The sequence below is a fragment of the Protopterus annectens genome, chromosome 3.part1, assembly GCF_019279795.1.
Source record: "Protopterus annectens isolate FY-2018-M chromosome 3.part1, PAN1.0, whole genome shotgun sequence".
Taxonomy (NCBI): domain Eukaryota; kingdom Metazoa; phylum Chordata; order Ceratodontiformes; family Protopteridae; genus Protopterus; species Protopterus annectens.
In genome coordinates this window covers 1,729,966,767-1,729,993,013 of record NC_056732.1, presented here as the reverse complement: position 1 = coordinate 1,729,993,013, position 26,247 = coordinate 1,729,966,767, and the positions used below count along the sequence as shown (strand labels likewise).

The 26,247-nt window shown below is 43.2% G+C and overlaps 1 protein-coding gene across 1 annotated transcript in view; it reads right to left on the bottom strand.

The window, feature by feature from the left end:
- Positions 1-26,247, bottom strand: part of LOC122798644 (zinc finger protein 615-like) — a 184,815-nt gene that overhangs the window by 37,083 nt on the left and 121,485 nt on the right. The window contains exon 3 of the mRNA XM_044067730.1: positions 3,301-3,423. Coding sequence (XP_043923665.1) covers positions 3,301-3,423 — 123 coding nt within the window. The remainder of the gene's footprint in view (positions 1-3,300; positions 3,424-26,247) is intronic.

Genomic DNA, 26,247 nt, shown 5'->3' with positions numbered 1-26,247 from the left:
GCTGAAACTTCACCAAATCGGACAAAAAGGCCGCTCAGTGCTTCCCACTCCCACTGGTAAGCAAAGAAACTTCCCTCCTTCCTAATAAGGCAATGGATCAGTAACAGGAACTAAAAACAAAGCCCAGGGATCAGCAACTCTGAAACTGGACTACTCTAGTTCAGTAAAGTGGGAAAACAAGAGATTTTTTTGTTTTATTACAGAGATAAGGAAAAAAACAGACAGTAAATGCTATAAATGCTGTAAATCGGCTAGCGCACTTTAGTGTGTAGCCTACAGAAACAATTTGCAACAATGATCATTCACTGCATCCTATAACAGTCTTCCAACTGCCCTGGCTTATCTCCTCTTATCTCTCACTATTCTCCCACAACATCTCTACGGAGCTCAGACCAAGACCTTCCACAGATCTACAAACCCAAACCAAAATGGGATGCAACCTCTTTAGTTACCATCCAGCAATTTTTTGGAACAAGCTTCCACTAGAAATTAGATCCCTCAATGAACTTAAACAATTCAAATCGGCTACCAAGGAATATTTAAAAAGTCACTGGTCCTGCCACTGTACTCACCCTTCCTAACCTTCTCTACTATCCCTAAAACAGTGCCCTAACTGCCTACTATGCTGTTTTGCTTAACTGTCCTCTACTACTTATATTACCTCTTAGCTCTTCCTAGCCTTCCTCACATCTCTTTTACCTGGCCAAATCATTTAAGCAGGAATTAATGTTTTTCATGGCTCTAGTTATTTCTAAGGATGAAACTTCAATGTATGTTTTAGGGTCTTGTAACATTCCCTTCATCTTGTTCACATACCACAGTGTATCCATCATCACAATGGCACCTCCTTTGTCAGCTGGCCTCAAGATAATATCATGGTTTTGTTGCAAGTTAGAAATAGCCTTCTTTTCATTGAAAGTGATATTTTTATAATTCTTAACACTAGGGCCATTCTTAGCTTGACAACCTCATTAGTACAAAGTCTAGTAAAAAGTTCCACAGCAGGAAGGCTAACTGGAACAAAGGTGCTAAGCTTCTTTGGTTTATTACTCTGTTCTTGTTTAGTACCAAAGATATTCTTTAATGTTACGTTCCATCCAAAACATCTTAAATCAATTACAAATTCGTCCAGACCTGACCTAAATGATGGAATAAACGTCAACCCTTTTTGTAATATTGAGAGTTCAGCTGATGTAATAACATGCTTACTATCAGGCTATGTCATACAAAGGCAAGCTATTAAACCAGGGCTGTGATTAAACAAAAAGTACGATTTTCCACAAATCACTAGCGCATATGATTCTTATTAAATCTGATTGGTTGATTACACAGCTTAAGTTGCATATTAGTTTCTGTCTTCAAAAAGGGTGGAAACGGAAGTGATTGTGCTCTTGTATATAAGGAGGTGAAATACCCACATGGATTGGCTGATAGTCTTTCAACCTGTGTTTGGATTGGTCAGAAAATTAAAAGCCTTCATTTTAAAGATCAGTGCTGGTCCCGTCTTCTGCATTACGATCTGAGGAAGACACTTGTCGAAAGCGCTTATCGTGTGGATTTTAAGGGACTTTTTATTTTGTTTCTTGTTTTTAATTTGGTATCAGTTCATTAAAGGAAGTTTGATTTTGGATTTTAACAGTTCGTGGATATGTTATATCTGGAGCCACTATCTTTGGTGAACATACTGTCTTTGTTTTTGCTCGGCTTGGTTATAGGGTTATAAGGTACTTGTAGTCCAAGAACTCAAATTCATCCCCTGGTGTAACAGGCTTGGTCTTCCTTGGAAGGAGAAGCAAGGCCTAGAGATTAGTACTGGCAAGGAGGAAATGGTCTAACAACTCAGTTGCCTTGTAACAAAGATCCTGTGATCTCATTTAGTGAGATACATTTGGAAGGAAGTGTTGTACTTGATAAATGGTCTGATGAATGCTGAGTACAAGGAAGTGATGACCTCTTTGACCTTGATGATATTCCTTTAGTAATTAGCTGTGCTAAATAAAAACATTTTCTGACAATTGTTGTCATGTGATGGTTGAAAGAGAGGAAATTATCAACTCGACTTCCTAGGTTTCTGAATACATTTTTGCTTTGCAGTGGTGCATTGTCTATACAGACTGATGATGGGAAGGGTTGTCTACCAAAAGTTATAATACTACACCTTGTAATTTTATTTTGAGCCTATTTTTAAGTAAACAGTTTACTCGGGAGAGTTCAGTACCCCTCTACGTCTAGCAGTACTGGTCACCTTTAGCTTTCAGCACCATACAATACTGTTCATTTACTGACCCCAACCCTTTGGGTGTCTCAGATGTTCTTTTTTAATCAAGTTGTCATTCTCCTGCTGCTCACCCCTCCCCCACCTTTCAGCAGTACTGTTCACCTTTAGCTTTCAGTACCATACAATACTGTATAGTGTTCATTTACTGACCCCCAACCCTTCAGGGTGTCTCAGATGTTCTTTTTTAATCAAGCTGTCATTCTTCTGCTGCTCACTCCTCCTCCACCTTTCAGCAGTACTGTTCATCTTTAGGTTTTAGCACCATACAATACTGTACAGTGTTTATTTACTGAACCCAACCTTTCAGGTGTCTCAGATGTTCTTTTTTAAATCAAATTGTCATTCTCCTGCTGCTCACCCCTCCCCCAGCTTTCAACAGTATTGTCCACCTTTAGCTTTCAGTACCATACAATACTGTATAGTGTTCATTTACAGACCCCCAACCCTTCAGAGTGTCTCAGATGTTCTTTTTTAATCAAATTGTCATTCTTCTTCTGCTGCTCACCCCTCCCCCACCTTTCAGCAGTACTGTTCACCTTTAACTTTCAGTACCATACAATACTGTATAGTGTTCATTTACTGACCCCCCCCCCCCCAACTCTTCGGATGTCTCAGAAGTTCTTTTTTAACAAACTGTGATTCTCCTGCTCCTCACCCCTCCCCCACCTTTCAGTACTGATTTATCAAATTCCTCCCCACCCTGATTTAAAAGGCTTCAGAAGAAAGGTCATAAAACCAAAACAGGATCCTTTACTTCACAAATTATATTGTTTTTTTGGGGCCATTGTAATGAATCAAGTTGGGATGCGCCATTATAATGAATCAAGTTGGGATGCTTTCAGGTTTTTGGAGGACTGATGTACCCATCTCTAACAGACCTGCATCATATTATTACTTATTCAAACTATTAGTTCATAAGTTGATACTATGCTATTGGCCCGGAGGTCCTTATAAGCCTAGCCACAAATTTCACCCACTTAACTATGGGAGGGAAAAAACTCAAAAGGTTATCCTGTACTTACTGCTGATACTTATATCAGGAAGCTGCATTTCCTGCACCGCCATGTCTCCTTCACTGGCAGCAGATAGAATTGTTTCATTGTTCTTAATATATACCCAAAGATGCTCCACTGGGATTTGATACCCTGCAAATAAAATCAGCAGAAATTGCACAGTTAGAAAACATGCCTTCTGGAAGCCTGCATTATGTTTACAGTTACTTTTTTATACAGAGCTGATGGACAGTGTTAAATATAGCATAATTTCATGAAGAACCATGTACAAGGACTAGTCACATCTGTAGTCAAATAGCTACTTTTCATGTTCTTACAAGTACATAACCACCATAATCCATTTAAGCAAAATATTGCTACATTTAATTTCTGCACCAACTTCCTTCTCATTACTGACATTCAGAGATAGTTGGTGTTGACAACATACATTATTTATGTATCTTATCTCATGATATGGGAAAACAAAAGAAATATAATAGCTAGTCCATAGTCAACCCTCATAGTAAATTGTAATTTGAGACCAAAGTCTCCATCAATCATTATACTTTTGACCATGGATTTAATTCATTACTCTTTAGAAGTGACTTCTGTTTTCTCACATCAGTCTCTTAATTTATTATTTGTCTCAGAAAAAGAAATTCACCAAATTGAGAAGTAAAGGTTCTTTTCCAGATTCTTGTGATAAAAATTTTTGCAATGGCTAGACCAGACCATAAGATGAATAACTGGTCTGTTTTTGACAGACTCAGGAACATTAAATGGAATCAAATTATTGGAAGCAGAAAATTTCTCTCACCACAAGGTTTGAAAGATAAAATTCTGAAGAATTCTTTCAATAATGCACAGTCATAGGTGATGCATCAGAAGTCATCTCTGGTTTATATTTTATGTCTCCAACATACTAATTTATTGCTGGCAGTCATTTCTGCAATCTTGTCAGGAGTATAAAAAGCCCATTCAAGGTAAAAACCCACCATATAATAAGACCTAGTTTTTTCCTCCCTCTCACCTTTTTTCATGTTTTATTGTTAAACTACTTCTCTGGCTCAGCAGTTACCCTCTTCAGCAGACAGTTTGCTGCTTGGACAATGGTGAAAGTACACAATCCTGATAAACAGAAATGGACAGGTACAGAAACTGTAACAGAAACTAGAATCATCCAGATTTGGCTGAAATGGAAAGAAGAATCTGATTGTTAACAGAAACCCATTTATGAGTATTACCAAAAAATTCCAGTTAAGTTAATAACTGCAACCAGTGTAGAAGCACATGGGAAGAACCCTTAGTGCTGGACGTGGAACCTTATCAGAATATTCCAGTAATTAAAGTAAAGAAGGATGACCATGTGGGCAGAAGGACAGAGATGTCACTGAAGAAGGAGATGGAAACAGAGATGGACACTGAGGCAGTGACAAAGACAGAGACCTCTAATGGCAAACTTAGTAAAGAACAAAGGAAACCTGAACACAGCCCTGTGCCTCCCTCTGTAATCTTAACAAAGGGCTATTATGAAACAGACCATTACTGAAGTAAAAGTATAGGAGGTGCCAGAACTAAAAGTAGAAGAAAGCTATTGGCATGATCTGCCTTTTGTAGAAATGGGAACAGGACAAAAATATATCTCCTTATTTGTAGGTGAAGAGACTATACCTATTATGTCTGGACAGTGCGCTGACAAAAGTGTTATTAACCTTTGTAGATTTTCAGATGAATAATAAACAGTTTAAGAACCACTGTGGGAGGATAACACATGAAGATGGCCTGGAGTAAATATAACCAGAAGAGAAGGAGCCCAGATTAGCTGGATAGCCTCATCCCACACCCACATTCTGAGTTGAAGAATGAATTCCTAAACAAGGTAAATAAAGGTGAAGTGTTACACTGACTTTAGAATACCTGTGATGAAATCAGTACACCACCCACCGTATTTTGGAAGGACACTTGGTGATGAACAACAAATCTAGAAGTTTGCTGCTTGCTTAGAATGTCAAAATACAGCACCTCATCCCAGGGTCAAATGTCCACTGAATCCTAAACCCACTACTGAAATTTAATTTCAGCAGTTAGTATGAATGTTATTGGTCAATCATTAATTGCTACAAACACACTCTAGTAATTGCTGACTATACCTCTAAGATTCCTGAACCGGTATACTTTGAAAAAGACGGTGCTAAATCAAAGCCAAGAATTACTGTACTTTTCTCCAGGGTAGGATTCCTAAAGAAATACATACCAGAAGATCTTGTGCCTTCACAGTGTAATACACCGGCATTACCAGAGTTTCAAATTAAAACAGTTAAGAACTTCAGTGTAAAACACTTAAACCAATTGTCCAGTGGAGCAACTTAACAAGACTCTGAAATCTATGCTAAAGGAGGCCACATAACAATATGGGAATTTTTATGGTTGTAAGAGTGGTGCCCCAAGGTTCAATAGGATTTAATCCACTTCAGTTAATACATGGCAGACAATCCTGAGGTTTGTTGGGCACAGCAAAAGAGACTTGAGAGAAACAGCAGAAAATTACAAGTATGATAACAAATCCTACAAACTTGCAATACAGATTACAACTGTTGTGCCAGCAATTTGGGAACATCTGTAAAGGGCACACCAGATGAAGGAGCATGACAAACATGCCAGAGAGTTAAAAAGAGGGGACAAAGTAATAGTATTAACTCCTATTGCTGAAAAAAGTTACTAGTGAAATAAACTGAATTAAGTGAGCTACAAAATAAGAGAAGCTGGAAAAAGATAATTAGAACAGTTATAAAACATAAATGTGTTAAATTAATGGAAAGAAGATGAATCTTCTGTACTTAGCCTGGAAAGTGACACCCAAAACAATAGCAGAAAATCTGATCCATAATGTGCAAACAGACACAGAATTCTGTAAGACCCAACAGTAAGAAGCAAGAGAATCTTTACTGAGAAATACAGAGGTAATTTCTGAGCTACAAAAGGTAAGCCTCCCATACAGAAAAGATGTATGGTAGCAACAGCTGAAACTTTTGAACACTTAGAATGTTATCTTATGGATAGATCCAGCCTTAGTTAGCTCTGACTTTAATAAACCCTTTATTGCATGCACTGATGTATATGAAGTAGGATTAGCAGCTGTACTATCTCAGGAACAGGGTTAGCAGCTGTGCTATCTCAGGAATATGGTTAGCAGCTGTGCTGTCTCAGGAACAGGGTGAGCAGCCGTGCTATCTCAGAAATAGGGTTAGCAGCTGTGCTATTTCAGGAATATGATTAACAGCTGTGGTATCTCACGGAATATGGTTAGCAGCTGTGCTGTCTCAGGAACAGGGTGAGCAGCCGTGCTATCTCAGAAATAGGGTTAGCAGCTGTGCTATTTCAGGAACAGGGTTAGCAGCTGTGCGACCTCAGGAACAGGGTTAGCAGCTGTGCTGTCTCAGGAACAGGGTTAGCAGCTGTACTCTCAGGAACAGGGTTAGCAGCTGTACTCTCAGGAATAGGGTTAGCAGCTGTGCTATCTCAAGAATAGGGTTAGCAGCTGTGCTATTTCAGGAATATGGTTAGCAGCTGTACTCTCAGGAAGTATGTGGTGAGAAACATCCTGATCTGCTACCTCAGCAGGAAGTTAAGTAAGATTGAGATGTGATATTGTGCTATAGAGCAAGAAGAGCTCACTATCAAGTGGACATTAACTTCTTCACAATGTTATTGGACTGCAACTTCACTTTACTTATTGATAATACACCCCTGCAATGGTTGTACAACTATTACAATATTAACACAGAGTAATGCAGATGGGTTCTGTCACAGCAGCCCTTTCATTTTTGGAGTCAGATATATAGGTCTGGCAACAGCCACACAAATGTACATGGGTTATCCTGGTCCTATAACCCATTTTATGCTGTTTAGAAGCAGGAGTATTAATAGCAAACTAAAATTTGTCCAGGATTCATAAAAACTGCTTAAGCAGGTGCACAACAGCAAAGTACCGTAATGTGGATCAACGTGACTCAATACTGATTAACTGTGCTGGAAAAGTGACAATGCATGACAGACGCTTACCAGAATGCATCTCAATACTGACTGTGTTGTAACAATGACATTGCATGATAGGGAACATAAGAGAATGTGGCTCAATACTAACTATGTTGTAATAGTGACACTGCATGGCAGGGGCATATCACAATGTGGCTCAATACTGACTGTATAGTAGTGACACTGCATGTCAAGGGCATACCACAATGTGGCTCAGTAATGATTAGCTATGTTGTCACAGCACCACTGCATGACAAGGCCTGAATAAACAGTTAATTCATTCACAAAAACAGAGCATATCATGTGCTGACCATCACAGTAGTATTGTCAGTCACAAGATTGTATAAACAGAGCACTGTGCATGAAGCATGCTCATAATAACTGGTACTCACAAACATACAATGACATATGACTGAGCCCAGAGAAGAGCTATACAGCAAAGTCTCCACTATGTTTTTAATACAAATGGAAAGGAAATGGTGTATAGAAGAAGCAGAAAGGGGAATAAATAGCAATCAACCACAGGAACACAAAAGTTAAGGCAGTTCAGCATGGCATAGGGCAGCAAGGGTATACTTTCTTGTGGTACAGGTACCCTTTTTTATATTTTCTAGAAAGCTGGAGGGAAAATGTAGCATGGGGAATGGGTAGACAGGTTAAAGGGCATAAGGCTGGCAGCAGGAGCAGATAAGCCAACACAAGGCAAGACTGACTGGAAAGGTACTGACACAGAGAAATAACAAGAAGAAACAAACAGAAAGAAATGAGAACAACTGGTGATAATTGTAATCCCTTATTATACACTTCAGAGCAATGCATTCCAGTTTAAGACCTCTGACTCACATTTAAAATAAATTTAAATCTCATACACTCAAACACTTACAGGCAACCTGACACAGATTTTCAGCGGTGTCTCATCACCAATACAAATGGTAATGATGCCACCAGAGTCATACAGGTCTACATGCCCTTCAAGGGGTGATCAATTATTAAAAATTAAATATCAACATAAATTATAGCTATGATCAGAAGCAGTCAGGCATTTGAGGTGACTTAGGGGAGTATCAAACAGGTATAAGCACTCTCTAATCTCTAAAGAACACACTGATTGTCCAACAATGTAAAGTAATGAAAAACATTTAATAAGTAAAAAGATTATTTAAAAAAATGTAAATCAATAACTAGAATAACCAGAAATAGAAAATTAAACTGCAGGGTAGAAGTCCATCATTTTAGAAAAAAACTTTATCTAAATAACTAAACTTTTCTAATCTAACTAGAGAATACTGTCTCTGATCTAATCTAAAACATAACAGTAAGGCAAAGGCAAGCCTACAGATTTTGTTGAGTCCTTTTTGGGTATTCACTGTACAGTACTGTAACTGACTATAACTCTTAACTAACTGCCCTTTAACTGACTTCAGCAGTTTCTTCTACAGTCCAGGTTAAGAGTGTCAACTGTCTTATTTTAAAAATGATAATCAGCTGTTTGAAAAAGTTATTTTTCCTGTCAGTCATCTGTTCAAATAATCACATAGGAACCAAGAACATTCTAACGACATCACTTACTGATCAGCTGATTATTCAGTTTGTATTTTAGAATCTCTCTCATAAACATGTGCAATTAGGAATATGTCAAAACACTGACAGACCCTTTAAACATTTTGCATAAACAGGGAAATACCCATCTTAAAACTTATCTACATTCTCATAATTACACATGCTGGCATACAATACAAGTTAATCTGAGAATATACACATCTCCTGTCAGACATGCTAGCACAGATGACAGTGTTTTCATTTTCTTCACAGTAGGCATACAAGTTGTCAAGATTGTACATTCCAATCTGGTATCTAGTAGCTTACCACCACACCACCGGTCATGGCATGATGGTGGCAGAGCACATCTAAGGATTACTAGACAGATGTCAAGAAGCCTACAGTTATGTGGAAGTCATGGACTTTCCTACACATGTGCAGACCACTTTGCAGTCTAATATGTATGCAGAGGCAGGTGCATGTCTTACTGGGACGTCTATGGCTGGTACTTATTGCTCTAAACATGTAATTGAGAGAGATTTACCCTAAATTGCTTCATTACCAAAACTTCAATGCTACAAGTCCCAAAACAGCTTGATTTAAACAATTACCAATGTGGTGCTTGCCTTCTTATCTAATCTAATTGCATAGCATCTGAATCCTGAATAAAATAAGTACATTGGTCTATACAGTGAATAACATCTGCTATGGCAAGGATCTTGAGGCCAGTATCCTGTGGACAGGGTGGCAAGTTTTTTAATAGGGGGTTGACTAACAGTAACTTGCTGACAAGGGAAGGAAGAGCATGGTTGACACTTGTCATGGCTCTATGCATTAAATAATAATATTGATCTATAAGTTACAGAGGTGCGGTGTACCTGCCGTGGTAATGGCACACATATCAGTGGCAAGTGAGAATAATTAGATACCTATACAGGTTTATATTTTCATAGGTAAGTACTAGCTGCCCCATGGATAATTTTAAGCCTAGCCAATTTTCCTTAGTGAAAATCAAACCCTGTACCTCTTGTCTGTGAGGAAAACACCTTAACCATTACACCAATCCCCAACCCAACATGACTTTTTACTGGGGTTTCTCCACAGCAACTTGCTGACAGGAGGAATGGGTAGCATAGGAAGGGTTGAAATGAATAACAGAAAACAAACACATGCACAAGCAGCAATAGCCAATAATATGTATGACTGAGGGACTGACTGAGGTGTAGTTTGCTCCCTGGTAAGTGACTCAGGCATTGGTGGATGTGTTGCAAAATATAACCTCTGTATGCTTAGCCCAGGTATGGTAAACAGTGTATGAGGAGGAAATAAATGATCCAGGGTATGAGTTAGTATATGGGGCACATGTTGGCTGTGCTTTGTTGGGCATAGGTCAGTATAAGCAGATGACAAGCTGAATGTCACAACACAGTCCATCCCCAGGCTGCCTACAGGACCACCATGGGAAAGTGGCCTGTGATATTGGAGTATGATAGGCATGGCATCTTATGCAGCTACTGCAGGCTTTCATGAGCAAGGATGGTGGATTCTCACAAGACTAATACAATCTTCCAGGAATGTGTGTGTGGTGTGATCTGGTTGTGTATGTCAGTGCAGTCAGTAGCTACAACAAATCTGCTCAAAAGATCTGTTACTGGTTAACCAATACACCAGCACAAAGGAGCACACCATTGCACTGGAGAGATGACCATGGAGGAAGGTCTGTCTCTACAGATCACACTCACCGTCATGAAGGAGTTCCTGGTGTCTCTGTCTGGGAAGAGTAAAGGAACACTGTAAACTGGCAGAAGCCTGGATGTGGGGCAGGAACTGGATGCAGTATCTCAGGTTTCTCTTGGGGATGTAACAGGCTGGTATTTCCTTATGGTGGTAGCACATTTTTGTGGCACGCCAAAGCCATGAGCTCAGGGATGGCCAACACTCCAATATCTCCACTGCAGGTATATCTAGGATGCAGGCAAGAAGGCACAACACGATACGTTTGTGTGCATTTTGTACATAATTAACTGTACTGTCACTGAGCACTGAAAAATAGGGCTATCACACGTCTCATACATGACTGTCTGCTTTCAAACATTTTTGTGGTCAATGGGTTCTCCTGTAAGTAATAAGGCATGCCTGGTGCATTAGACACTAACAATGATGGCAGCCCAGCTATAGCACAGTCTGAGAGCCCAGTGCCACTGTCAGCAACGGTAAAAGTGAAGGTCTAAATATGACCCCCACCTAGTGGCACAGCTCTGTTGCTTGTGCAACCTGCTCCCTCTTCTCCACAGCCTGTAGAAAGAAAGGTCATACCTAGCAAACATACAAGGAAACACCATTATCCCCAGCCAGTGCAGAGCACTGGGCAGTGGCACCTCCAAAGAGTGTGGGAACAAAGGTCAAGAGCAGCAGGCTGGTGCCTGCTAATGCCATGGGTTACCGCTCACATATCAAACTGAGTGTCACAATGGGCATTACACAATGAATGTGCAGGTCAGTCATCCATGCATAGGCAAGCACCATCACTGTGATACCAGAGATTATATGTACTGTGCTGCCTGAATTAAACATATGTAAGGACTTGGTCGAAATAGGTACCTCCATGGAGAAGTTTACCTCTATGCACCAAAGCCAGTGATGTTCCCATGGCTGCCACTCATCTGCTTCCACTGTGGGTAAACCCACAGGACAAGTAGGCTTAGGTCCCAAGTAGGTCTTCACATATGTCCGCAATCTCAAAGAAAGTACCCAGATCTGTTCAGAAATGGTGGTCAAGGACACCACATACACAAATGCTGTATATATAAGCCAACCTACTGGCTGACAGATTCAGTGAAAACTTTACCCCTTTGTCCCCTCATTAGAAAATCAGGGCATCTCCAGTACCTGCTCCCTCTCCTTGTCTCTAGAGAACAGGCCATCAATGCCCTCTCAAAGGCAGACAATACAGCCTCCATGGGACCTGATAACATCTCAAGCTGCATCCTACATGAACTCAGGCATAAAACTGCAGCACCATTAGGCACCCTATTCAACCAGAGCCTGAGGACCAGCTTTGTCCCAGCTGAATGGAGGACAGCCACTGTCATCCCTTTACACAAAGGTGGAGCATCCGCCGATCTGCGAAATTATAGATTCATCAGCCTAACTAGCCTGATCTGCAAGGCCATGGAATGGATTATCATGGACCTCATTAACAGGGACACTGGCAACCTCTAAACACTTGACTCAACACCATCTGGCTTTGTCAAGGGGGGGTCATGTCTGTTAAATCTGGTCGACTTCTTTGAGACAGTCACCAAAGCCATGCACGATGGGAAAAAGGTGCACACCACCTACTTTGACCTGTCCCAAGCCTTCGACACTATTCCCCACTCGGGAATAATAGATAAACTATCTCAACTAGGCATCAATCCATATGTTACCAGATGGGTAGCAAACTGGCTCAATGACAGAACCCACCTAATCAAAACAGGGGAAGCCACCTCAATTAGGAAACTCGTAATGAGCGGTGTACCCCAGGGATCAGTTTTGGGGCCTCTATTATTCAGGATATACTTCTCTGAAGTGCAGGGCAAAACCAGTGGGCTATGGCTGACCAAGTTTGCAGATGACTGCAAGCTGGGCCCAGTCATCAATTCCCCAAGTGATGTACATGTCCTCCAAGAGGGTCTCCCCAAACAAATGACTGGTGCCAGAAACACGGCCACAAGCTGAATGCCAAAAAATGCATCATCATCCCATTTGGGGATAGTGATGTCCCCATATATTATCACATTAACAACAATGTCCTAAGCACATAATCAGTCATGACATGGCCCACCTCATAAGTAAAGGTATCTCATCCAGGGACAAGGAGGTCATAACATCCCTGTATTCTTCCCTTCTAAGGGCAATTACCGAGTACAATGACCCCTTCGGCATGTACCTCGCAAAGCACATGCAGCAGCTGGAGAGACCACAGAGGTTCCTCACAGGAGAATCTAGGGCCTCAAACATCTACCGTATACAGATGGGGCTTGTCTCTCTACTCAGTTTCATACAGACTCCTCAGAGGTGACCTCTGTCTGGCATACAAAGCAATCTCAGACCCCGCCTTGATGGGACTGCTGCATATCTGCAAATCAAGCTCCACTTGAGTAACCCACAAGTGTGACCTCATCCTGGTCACGGACATCAATAGGACTTGTTGGCAGGACAGATTTGTGTCCCAGAGACTCCATCTGTGGAACAGACTCCCTCTCCACATCAAGCAGAGCACCTCATTATCCCTTTTTAAGTGCAACCTGGACAACTGGATGGAAAACAATACACCCATGGAATTCCACCTGCGTTTCTGCTGGACAGGGGCTTTGGGTGATGACTTGTCTAAACATGGACTAAACACCTGGCTAAGCTTATAAAGGCCTCAGGGTGAATTGCCTTGTAACTTTCTATGATCCTATATACTGTTACTTCCTCCCTCAAGCCACCTACCAGTGGAGAAAATGGTGTGGTACACTGTGGCTACTTGCTCAGACTTAGTTTGTGTGGCAGTCAAGTACATGGTACAGCCAGCTGGGTGATGTCTCACAGTTCACCTTCATCCTTGCCTGTAGGTGTTGGTGCTCTGACATTCATATGAGAGATTGTATGTATGGACAGGATGTGCATGTTCTGCATTATTCCCACCTGAGATCCCACAACACCTGTCAAAGCCACAGACACACAGTACAACCACAAATGCAGGAGCTACATCTCCTGTAACTCATACTGAGCAAGGAAACTCTACAACTGGACACTAATCCCCCCAGGAAGCACCTCCTCCTCCCTGCACTGTGTACTTAGCTCCAACAATTACCCAGCCACGTCACTCACTCACTCCCACATTCTTAGCCCCCTTCCACCATTCTACCCATTGCTGATCCCTGCTACGGTTCTCCTCCATGTCTCTGCATATAACAACAACTGTGTTTTTTCCTCCATGCTGTGCTACATCTGTGGGTAATGTTGGATACACAGCATGGTCAGTCAATGCACTGTATAGTACATCCTGGATGTGATGCTACTATAACCAAACAAAAAAAAAAAAACAGAACAAAGGACATGAACTCAAAGTACAAAACACTTGCTGTGATGCAAAGGATGTCAACACCCAGACAGGAACTAAACAAACAAAATATTTTATTAACTGTTAAGTGCTTTCATTCTTCCCAACAGAAGTTCATCAGAACAATAAAAAAATTCATTAACTTACTTTAAAAACCCTTGTACCTCAAATTATGTGATAAATAATGACCAATCATAAATAACAATCAATAACATAATAAAACACTCACTTACTTTTTCATTAACATTACAAAAATCTAAAATCAAAATATTAATTATAGAAATAACTGCAAATATTAATGTTCAAACCTCACAGTGATTTAATTTTAAAATACAATTAATAGAAGACTTTTCATTCAGGCCTGGAAAATCTGTAGCATTAAATAAAATTCCACAACAGCTCACGGCTTTCTATAATAAATTCTTCAATAAATCCACTCCAGGGGGGTGCAGTCTTACCTGTTCCAATGCAAAACAATGCAAATTCATGCCCCCATATACCTCAATACACATGAATAATGCATTTGTATTTGTCTTTTTCCTAATATCATAATCACGTTCATAAACATCTTCCCTCAAATTTTCACTAGTTTTTCCAATATAAAATGCTGGGCATGATTTAGATTCAACCAAATAAATCACACCTTTTGAATCACAAGAAAAATTATGGGCAGGATTCACGAAGGCTTGCATGGAGTCTAAGAGTAGTGTAAGACTCCATGCAGCCTTCGCGATCCAGGAACAGCCCTAAAGTCCGTGTAAGAGACCAGCTAAAACGTCTCTTACATGGAGTGGACGTGGATATGCTAATCACCTCACTTGCAGCCGAATAGCATGCAAATGAGGTAGATTAGCGATCCAGGAAGCCCAAAGCAGCCCGTGTAAGAGCCGTTTTAGCTGCAGAAATGTACTCAGTTGACAACTGAGTAAGTTTCTGCAAAAAACACAATGGAGCCATGTCAGCTTCAAATAAAGGGTGCATATGTGTCAGGCAGCATGCCAATGGCCAAATATGTGGCCATTGGCAAGGTACCCCGATGCAAATATGAGAAATAAATAAACGGGCTGCGCTATACAAAACATAAAAATGAAGGTTATAAACCCACAAATGTGGGTTTTATGCAATACATGGATTTACAATGCAGGGACCAGCAGACCAAAAACAACATGGCCACCGTTTAGTGGTTGCTAAGGGGGGAAGCTGAGTCTAAGACATGTAAAAAAGCATTAGTAGGCAATCTGATGCAAATGAGTGTTAGGATGCTGAATTCCACTGTCACATAGCAAATGAGCACATTCTGAGTAGTGTAAGAGTTACATAAGGGGGAGGAACAGAGTAGGAAATAGGTGACATCTCAGGGGGGAATGGCAGAAAGAAATGCAGTTCATTGGAGGTCAGTGTTACAAGACAGATGTCAGACACATATCATGGAAAGAGGAGTACCACAACATAAGCATGGGAAAGTCAAGAAATGGAAGGTGTACACTGTTGCCTACACCAAAGTTTCTTGCTGGGCGTGCATGCTCACGTGTGCGCGCCATGAAGCGCGAGTAGGAGAGTGTGCGAGCGTGTAAGGCAGACTGAGCATGTGGGAGCCTGTTGGTAGATTTGTAACACTGTTTGCGCTGGTGTGCGCGCGTTTTAACCCGAATAAGCAGATTCTGAACCGTGTAAGCATGTGTGCGCGCATGTAAGCCACTGTGAGCGTGTTTCTGCTGGTATGCACGCTGCTCCCCCCTGAGAAAACAGAAAGGAAAAAGGAAGCAACAGAATTCGTAGGAAGCTAGCAGGGAATACTGCTGGAGCTAGCAGGTGAAAACAATTAGAAGCAGGCAATTACACAGGCAGAATAGTAGCCCAGCCCAGCACTTAAAACTCTGCAAACAGCAGTGCAGGATGTTTCTCTCAAGAGACACTGCAAGACAGGAGTAAGCTATTAGAAGTGAAAACTGAAAAAGCTGAACTCAGAGCAGAAATGTTAGGGGCTGCCATAGCTGTCATAATGAGACATAGGCGACTTGCTGAGGGTGGTGACAATGCAGATGGTGCCAGACAACCCACAGTGAGAAGATGGAGAAGAGTGTACAGGCCCAGGGTCACCTACCACGGGTTACATGAGCTGGAGATAGTAGAGTGCTACAGAGTGGACAGAGAGCTCCTGCAGCAAATAGTTGAGCTGTGCAGGCCACGCCTCACACACAGAACCAACAGAGGGGAACCCATCCCAGTGGAAACCAAGGTATGTGTTGGCCTAAGAATACTAGCAACAGGTACCTTCCAAAGACCAACTGGTGATATGATGGGGATATCACAGGCATCAGCCTCCAGGGTACTGCACCAGTTCCTGGATGCCATGTCAGCACATGTCGGTGATCATGTATATTTCCCCAATGCCTGTGAGGTATTGGCCAGCAATATGCGTCTCTTCCAGCAAATAGCGGAATACCCTGAGGTAGTGGGAGCAATAGACTGCACGCACATACGCATCAAAGCACCAGCCGGTGAGCGGGGTAGGGCCTACATTAACCGCAAGGGCTTCCCCTCCATCAACTGCCAGGTCGTGTGTGATGCCCAGGGCATAATAATGAATGTGTGTGCTGGCTGCCCTGGGAGCTACCATGATTCCCACATCTGGCATTTGACACAGCTGTACCAGACATTTGCCAATGGGGACATCCCACACGGACACCTAGTGGGAGATGTAGGTTATGCACTGGAGCCGTGGCTGATGACACCCATCAGAAACGCACACACACTTGAACAGGAACGCCATAATGAGGCACACGCACAAACACGTAATGTAATAGAGCATGCGTTTGGGCTGCTCAAGTCACGGTTCCGGTGTCTGGACACATCTGGTGGAGCCTTGCAGTACACACCAACTACATGTACCCAAATTGTCATGGTATGTGCTATGCTACATAATATGATCTTGCGAAAACAGCTGCAGCAGGACCAGCATAGGGCTGGGCCAAACAGCCCCCCACCATTGCCAAGGCCATCACAGGCAGAGCGTGACTCGGAGGAGGAACAACCTGAGCCTGCCCCAGTAGGCAGAAGGAGGCGTGCCCAGTATGCCCTGGCCTTGGTAAAGAGGCAACGCATAGCACATACACTGGCTCAGTATGAACCCTGGGAATGATACCCCCTCCGACTCGCTCAAATAATAACAGGGATGCCTAAAATGGCATGACCCGCTCACAAACATGTACAGGGAGTGTAATATGTGCATCCGACAGAGGCAGCCCTGCAGCACCACCTGAGGCATGAATGCCATGTGTTAAGTAATGTAACACCATGTACTATATGCACACCTGAGGACCGTGACTAACATCCTGCCCTCAGCAAGCATCATGCCACAATATGACAATGAGATGATCAATTGCAATAATGGGCTGAAGTATTGCAGTTAGTCAAAGGGAATCCAATGTGTGCCAGCCTGGGATGACATGCTGAGCATGACATGATGCTCCGCCTGCTAGGACTGGCGTGCACCTATCGGTGCAGGCCATATGGATACTGGCAAAGGCTGTTGTTACCCACAGCGTGCCCTGAATAGGTAAGGCTCAAAACACAAACCTACCTCCATAGGTATTAGAAGGGATAAGAACCTAGATGTAATGCTACCCAATGCCAGAAGTCTAAACAGCAAGATGCATGCAGTCTAAACTCACCCAGTATGGAGAATGTTGATATCTGTGCTGTAACAGAAAACTGGGTCAAGGCTCACAACAGCACCCTAACACTTGCAGGTTACACCTCATACTGTGCTGTACAGCCTCAAAACATGGAACAAGCTACAAAAGGAGGGTGACTAGCAATAATTGTCAAGGATAACCACACCCCCATGTTGGTACCACAACAAGAAGCTGCATGGACTAGCCATGGTCAAGTAACAGTGGCTAAAACTGCCTCCCAGTTTATAGCCTGCTAAAGACTACTGTCCCAACACCAGGAACTGCACCTGGCCTATGTTGGAATACATGAATATATCACGTCCTCCAAACCACATTATATTGGGTGACTGAAAATACCCAGACATAGACTGGGAGCATTATACTAGCTCCAACACTGTAGGACAAAAGTTCATAGAATCCATAAACCAAAAGGCCCAGGAACAACGTACCACTCCCACAAGAAAGGTAAGCATACTGGATGTGATAATCAGCAACATGGGTACTGGATGGCAAGATGAGAAGTGTATTGCTCACTGGTAAGACCAGACCATAGAGTAATCACACTGGATATACACTTCCTGACCACAGTCCCTGGCCAGAAAACCACAGTGAAAAACATGTGTAAAGCAAACGTTGCACTCCTCCAAACTGATGTGGAATCCATTAAAGGCCCTGTGCAGGTGCAAAATATGGGCCACACCTCAGAACCTGTTATACAGGCATTCCATGAACACTGCCAGGAATGCTTGGATTATGCAATCCTAAATTAAAACAAGACACAATGCCATACACGCAGGCATCTGGCATGGTGGACTCCAGCCATTACCAAACCATGCAAGAGAATGAGGAAGCTACTACATGATAGAGAAAACATAAAAAAAGAAGTAATCACTGATCAGTAGTATGGCAATAAAATATGTCCACACATACAATCCACTAAGGCCAGCTACAACAAGTTGAATCTGTGAATCTTGAGGCAATGTTACACCTGCCCCAAGTACACAGACAACCCTCAACTCCCCCCAAGAAATACAAATACATGTGAGAGATGCAACCATTTATCCAAACTGGAGGCTGAGCTCCCTCAACTCAGTACTCCCAAAACTAGTCAGGAGGAGAAGGTAATCACACACACCACAAACCCAGTCCCACATAGACCTATCACAACTGCAAACCAAAGACAAACACAGAAAAACATTCCCGGAGGCCCGAATTACAAACACACCACACCAACAGATGCCTCCAAAGCAGACACCCAATCAAACAACCTCCAAACATAGCACATGCAACACATAGTACACAAAGCTGGTGTGCCAAACAGTCACAGGCCAGAAGGAGAAACAACATGCCTGATACAGTTGTAATAGGTGACTCCATAGTAAGAAACGCTGCTGTCCCGCACACCAGACTGAACAAGGGAAAGGGTACAGTAAGCTGCCTGTAGGCTGCTACAATACGCCACATAACACAAGTATGCAGGTCACCCCAAAGCAAGTAGAAATATGATGCAGTCATAGTCCATGCTGGTGTGAATGACCTGAGATGTACCTCCCCGGACTACATGAAAAGAGACATAGATGAGCTCTCTGATTATGTAATCCAGGCTGGTATGACACTGACCGTTTGCAGCATCCTACCCTCACCAAGAATGATGCCACAGTACAAACACAGAATGATCAGTTATAACAAGTGGCACAATTACTGGTGTCATTCCAAGGGGATCCAATGTCTGTCTGCTTGGGATGTCATGCTTAAGCCACGCAGCTGTTCCAGGGATGGCTTGCACCTGTTACCCTTGGGCGTCTGGATATTGGATAAGGCTTTTGCCACCTCCATAGAGCCTTTCGTAGGCAAGGCTGAAAAGACTAACCCACCACCCTAGAAAACATAAGTGGAAAGAAACATAAGGGTAATGCTGACCAATGCCAGATGTGTAAACCTCAATATGCAAGCTCCCGAGGCCCTCCCCAGTATGGAGAACATCGATGTCTGTGCAGTGACAGATACCTGCTGCAAGCCTCCTGTCAGCACACCAGCACTACCAGGTTATACCACATATCATGCGTTATGGCCCCAAAACCTGGAACAAAACATAAAAGGAGGGTGAGTATCCATATTCAGCACAGACACCCATACATCCAGGTAACTGACAATGCACAAGGCACTGGAGTCCACCCATGTGCAACTAACCGTAGACAAGACTGCTGTACAGTCTGTAGCATGCTACGGACCACACTCTCACACACAGGAACCCCACCCAGCCATCCTGAAGACACTGGACAGTATGAATGTCCCACCAAATACCAAACAATGTACTCACAAATTACCACATAGGTGGTAAACCATTATGTATGGAAGGAGTGATCAGGGACCTAGGGACACAAGTGGACAGTAACCTGTTATGTGAGACTCACATTGCCAATGTGGCTAGGAAGACGGTCTATATTGGACACCATATCATGAAAGGATTCACATCTACGTCAACAGAGGTCATTGTGCCCCTATACTGTTCTCTTATCAGACCCATAATCTAGTACAATGCCTCATTTGGGATGTACCTTACCTGACACCTGCAGCAGTTAGAAAGACCTCAAAAGGTACCTCACCAAGAGGATAAAGGGTCTCAAATATATGTCATATGCTGCCTGGCTGTAGACACCCCAGCTGAATGCAGTCACATACTGCCTACACAGAGACATTGTATGTCTGTTGTACAAGGCCATGTCCAACACAGGAGTAATGGACATGCTCCACCCCAGAAAACTCAAAGCCATCGGAGCTGTGAGAGTGAGAGATGTCAACCTCAACACATAATGAAATAGGATGTGCTGGAAGGACAGATACATAACCCAGAGGCTCCCCACACCCTGGAACAGAATCCCACTCCATGTTAGGCAGAGCCCCTCACTGACGCTCTTCAACAGGAATCTTGCCAAGTGGATGGATGATCGTAGATTTACACTGGGGGTCTTCACTGCATCACGTCCAGACAGAGGCACAGCAAAGCAAATCATAAATGGCCATAATATTCACATAGCAAGCGGTGGCGAAAGCCACACACACTCTGGCTAGGCTTACAAATGCCCTAGGGTGGATAGCCTAGTATGAACCTATGAACCTATGAAGATACAAATTGTACAGGACACTAAGGATAATCCCAAGGCTTCCTCAACTGATGATAGGAACTGTGTTGGGAATTCACAGATATGCTCTGAATCACACAAATATTACAAACAACATACCAAACACACACACATATTGCCAACATACATCCTGACAGGTGCAGTGCAACCCCCAGAATGCAAAATATCTATCCCAGCAGACTGCTGGCCCCCTGACATTGCAGATGCTGAGGTAACAGCCAGCATCTACAAAGCAAAACACACAGCAGCAATGGTATGAGATGGTGTCCTGGGCTAAGTCCAACATGGACTCCCAAGAAGAATGGAATGCCAAATCACACTACTGCTCAATGTCAGCCTTACCAAAGGATATGTACCCAAAGAGCAGTGTACAACAACAGTGGTCGTTCTCAACAAAGGTGTTGCCTGAATGGATACTGAAAACTACCACCCCAGAATCCTGAGAAGCTTGGTCTGCACAGCTATGGAAAGGATCAGCATGTACCGCAGACATAAAGATATTGGGGACCTACTGACACCGGACCCTACCCAGTGTGACAATGTGGTCCACACAGCGTAGCTGGACCTTGCAAAGGCTTCCATACAATACCCTACGTGTTCATTATAGATATGCTCACCAGCTTAAATATAAACCCCTATGTCAGTAGAGGGGTTGCAAACCAGACCAAGGACAGAAATGACATGGTCAGACATGCTGCAGCCATGTCAGACTACAAACCAGATATAACTGGCATCCCACAAGGCTTGGTCCTGGGACCTCCCTCGTTTGGTATATATGTCCCATAGGTACAGGCCAACATGGAAGGACTGTGTCTGAACATGTTTGCAGAGGACTACAAACTGCCCACCATATCTGACCCTCCAGCTGACACAAGCATCCCACAAAAGGGCCACATAGAAACAGACAAATGGTGCCATAGCCATGTCAGCAAGCTAATTGAAGAAAAGTGTATAGTCAACCCCCGTGTATATACAGTAAGTGCCCACCAATTACCACATAGGTGTTAACCCATTACGTTTAACATGTAATGAGAGACCTGGGGACACAAGGTGATAGATATCCTGCATTGGACAAACATGTGGCTGTAGTGTTTACAGAAACATACCATATACCCACCTAATCATGAAGGTTGTCAGATCTAGATAAGGGGAGGTCATTGTGGCTCTGCAGTCATCCTTCATCAGCGTTACAATTGACTACAACAGCCCCTGTGGGATGTACCTCAGCAGACACCTCCATCAACTGTAAAGTCCCCAACAGTACCTCACCAGGAGTATCAAATAGCTTGAACAGATGCCATGTGTTGCCTGATTAAACAAACTGCAGCTACACACACTGCCATACTGCCCACCCAGAGGCAAGTTGTGCCTGATGTATAAAGCCATGTCCAAGCTGGAATCAATAAACATGCTGCACCTTGTACAATCTGAATGGCAGTGAGCTATGCACATGAGAGACCTGAACCCCAGCACTGACATACATAGGACAAGCTGTACTGCATGATCCATAACACAGAAGCCACCCCCACTCATGAGTAAACTCCCAGTACAGGTTATCCATAGAGTCACTCATCGATTCTCCTCAAGAGGAATCTTGATGAGTGGATGGGAGATGGTAGGTTTACCCTGGTTATCACTGTTATGTCACAGGTAGACGGAGGCACAGTATACTAACCATGACAAATGTCATGGCAAACTCCACTTACAATGTGTGTCGAAGGACAAACACACTCTCCGACTAGCATTAGAAATGGCCTAGGGCACATCGCTAGTGTTTGCAAATGTACACCTATGTTGTGGAATACACTACCAATGTTAGACAAGCCTGGTTTAAGTAGTTCATATCTGAACATAATGCAACATGGTCAGATGTGCACAACTGGCCCCAGGCTGTTGTGCTCACTATGGAAATGTAAAGCAGTGATATGACTAAAGCCCAGGATACTGTCCACCACAGTGAAAGTACTGAACCAGTACACTATACGGTACTACAGTGTTAGGTCAGTATGAAAGGATGTTGACAACTGTATGCAAAGTATCCCATGCAAACCCTGCAGGCACAGTATAATCCCTGTTGTGTTCACACACAAAGCAGTTGGACAGTAACTACACAACATGACACACAACACACAACCATAAACGGGAGATATTTGCTGAAGTTCACACTCATCCACAAATGTGGTGGGCTGCAGAGTACAACATATGGAAAGCTCACACTGGGCATGCTCACACACTTTGATAAATGAGATATATGTCAGACAACATGCCATGGGAAGGCTGAATTGGGCATGCTCACACACTTAGGCCAAATCTCAGTTTAGCAGTTGGTCACACATATCTGGTATTTGTACGTGTTATTCCAGGAACCAACCACATTACAGCAATCTGCCCAGTGCACACAGTTAAATGACTACAGAGACATACGTGATATAGTGGATCCCTCCCATATGCAAACATCTTCCACAGATACACAAATCGTTCATACAAACAGGGAATGCTATGGCAATAAAGACCTGCAAACAGTCTATCAGCAACAAATAATGTGCATCTGACAATTAAACATATGGGTGTAGAGGTCAACACTAGGCTGTTTGCCCTAGGGAATGACAGCTTAGCCAGCGTGTGCTTGGCGTCTGCCTCCCCAGTACAGTAGGCTACTGTGCCACTGTAAAGTAGGTCACATAAGGCACCGTGTGAGGCTAGTGTGCTGTGCCTCTGTCAAGCAGGGACACAGTGGAGATCCCAGGGTTTGAATTTGCTAAGCCACAGCCATGTTGTTGGTGTGTGCTGGAAGAGGGTTGCTGAGGACCTCTAACAGTAAGTGGGCGTCAATAACAGACTGAGGGGAGCCTTATCTGCATTGTCTGGACAATTTCACTGTCAACACTGTGTCATGATGATTATGAGGGATTGAAGTGTCGTGCCGGTACTGTTCAGAGATGTCCTCCCTCTGTGGGCTACTGCTCTGCAATGTATTAGCTCACTCTGACTGTTGGACAGCTCATATATGGCTGGTGTACATCTGACAGGTGTCCTGTTGTGGAGCAGTCATGGGTATATTTGGGATAGCATGATCAATGCAAACCTTCCACATGCTCATAGAATGCAATTGTCAAGGATTATGCAGAGTGGCCTGTATACTCCCCTAGCATGGGTCCTTTGAAGTCTTCCACCCCAGTCTTCACAAGTGTAAAGTCTGCTTTTGATAAATACAGTTTGTTTGCAGTGACAACCTTGCCTGTGGGTGGGGATGGGATATGGATGGCCAGGGAAAGGTGGGTATGGTCAGATATCAACAATGGTGGTCTACCTCTGGTGTGGAACAGTGAGTACCCATGTTGTAGATGGTCAGGTGCAATATGTATTCCCCCTTGTGGCTGTGGTGAGTGGTTCTGCCATAGCACATGGACTCACAAATTGTAGTGGCTGTAGGGTAATGTTGTAGAGGCTTGAGTAGTTCCCACACACAATATGCCTGTACCTGACGTTAACAACTGGAATGGTGTATGTGAACACCTGCATATCTTGGCACTGTTCCCAGGGAAGCAAAGTGTGTGTCCTGGATGTGGGAGGGGTGGTCAGGACTGGTTGTGTTGTGTGTTACAGGTCCTGTGGTCACGAAGCATGGTATAAAACATAACCTGCCAGTGCGATGTGCATATCTGACCCTGACGTAGGTGGCTGCAAATGCACATATATGCTATCCCCCACCTGACAGGTAGTACTAGATGTACATACCTCTGTAGAAATAGTGATGTCAGCACCCTATAAATACTGCAGGTGCAGAACAGATGCCCAGTAATTCGGATAGTGCGCTCTGCTAATGCTTCTCCCTCAAGTGTCATAATATAGTTAGGTAGGGGGTTGAATCCTGCAAATGCTCAGTGTGTGTGTGTGTGTGTGTGTGTGTGTGTGTGTGTGTGTGTGTGTGTGTGTGTGTGTGTGGGTGTGTGTGGATGGGTGAGTGGGGTTGGTGTGTGTGCAAGTCTGTGTGAGGGAAATGTCCCTTTTGGCAACTGGGAAAATACACTACAGGATGCACATTCCCCTTTCTAAACACTGATGATGTCAGCACCCTACAAGTACAGCAGGAGAAGGGAAACCTCCCAGTAATGCGAATAGCGCGCTCTGCTAATGCGTCCGTCTCAAGTATCATAACATAGTTAGGTAGGGGTTTGAATCCTGCAACTGCTCAGTGTGTGTGGAGGAGGTTAGTGTGTGTGCAAGTCTGTATGAAAGAAATGTCCCTTTTGGCAACTAGGATAACACACTACAGGATGCACATTCCCCTTTCTAAACACTGATGATGTCAGCACCCTATAACTAAAGCAGGAGAAGGGAAACTTCCCAGTAATGCGAATAGCGCGCTCTGCTAATGCGTCCGTCTCGAGTGTCATAACATAGTTAGGTAGGGGTTTGAATCCTGCAAATGCTCAGTATGTGTGGAGGGGGTTAGTGTGTGTGCAAGTCTGTATGAAAGAAACGTCCCTTTTGGCAACTAGGAGAACACACTACAGGATGCACATTCCCCTTTCTAAACACTGATGATGTCAGCACCCTATAAGTAAAGCAGGAGAAGGGAAACTTCCCAGTAATGCGAATAGCGTGCTCTGCTAATGCGTCCGTCTTGAGTGTCATAACATAGTCAGGGAGGGGTTTGAATCCTTCAAATAGCAAGTGTGTGTGGGAGAGGGTGAAAATAGTGTGTGTGCAATTACATGTGTGAGAGAACGGACCCTTTTGCCAACCAGTACAACACACCAGCTGCTGCATATTCCAATCTCTACACAGAGATGATGTCAGCACCCTACAAGTACAGTGGAAGAGGGCAAATCTCCCAGTAATGCAAATAGCACGCTCTGCTACTGCATCTCTCACTACTGTCATAGCACAGTTAATTATGGCATTGGATTCCAGACATGCCACGTGTGTTTTTGTCACACAAAATGCCCATGTGTGTGGGTTGTTGTTCACAATAATGCATGACATCGATTAAACCAGTAATGGCAATGGACACAGATGATGTATGTGTGTGCCAAATACACATATGTACCTGTGACCTTCAATAGTTACCATGTCTGATGCCTGCCACATGTGAATACATGGTATTTGCACTGGATAACATTATGACTGTGGTCTTCTGTGCGGGTGCTGCATGTGGTATGTGTATATACAGTGTGATATGTAGATGGTATCAACCTAGCAGCGAGGGATACACATCTGGTCTGGGGCATATAGTCTACATGTTGTTGATGAACATGTGCTGCATGTTTTCCCCTGTTGTGGGAGTGGTAACAAGTTGTTCCATAGCAATGCAGTGACTACATGCTAGGAACCTTTCAGCTAGAGTGTTGTAGCTACAGTAATTCATCAGCATTCAGTAATATGTCAGCATTCCTGGTGAGGGTATGATGTCAACCAAGGTCAGGGTCATACCAGCCTGTGCCACATGCTCAGAGAGCCCTTCCATGTTCCCTATCATGTAGTCCAG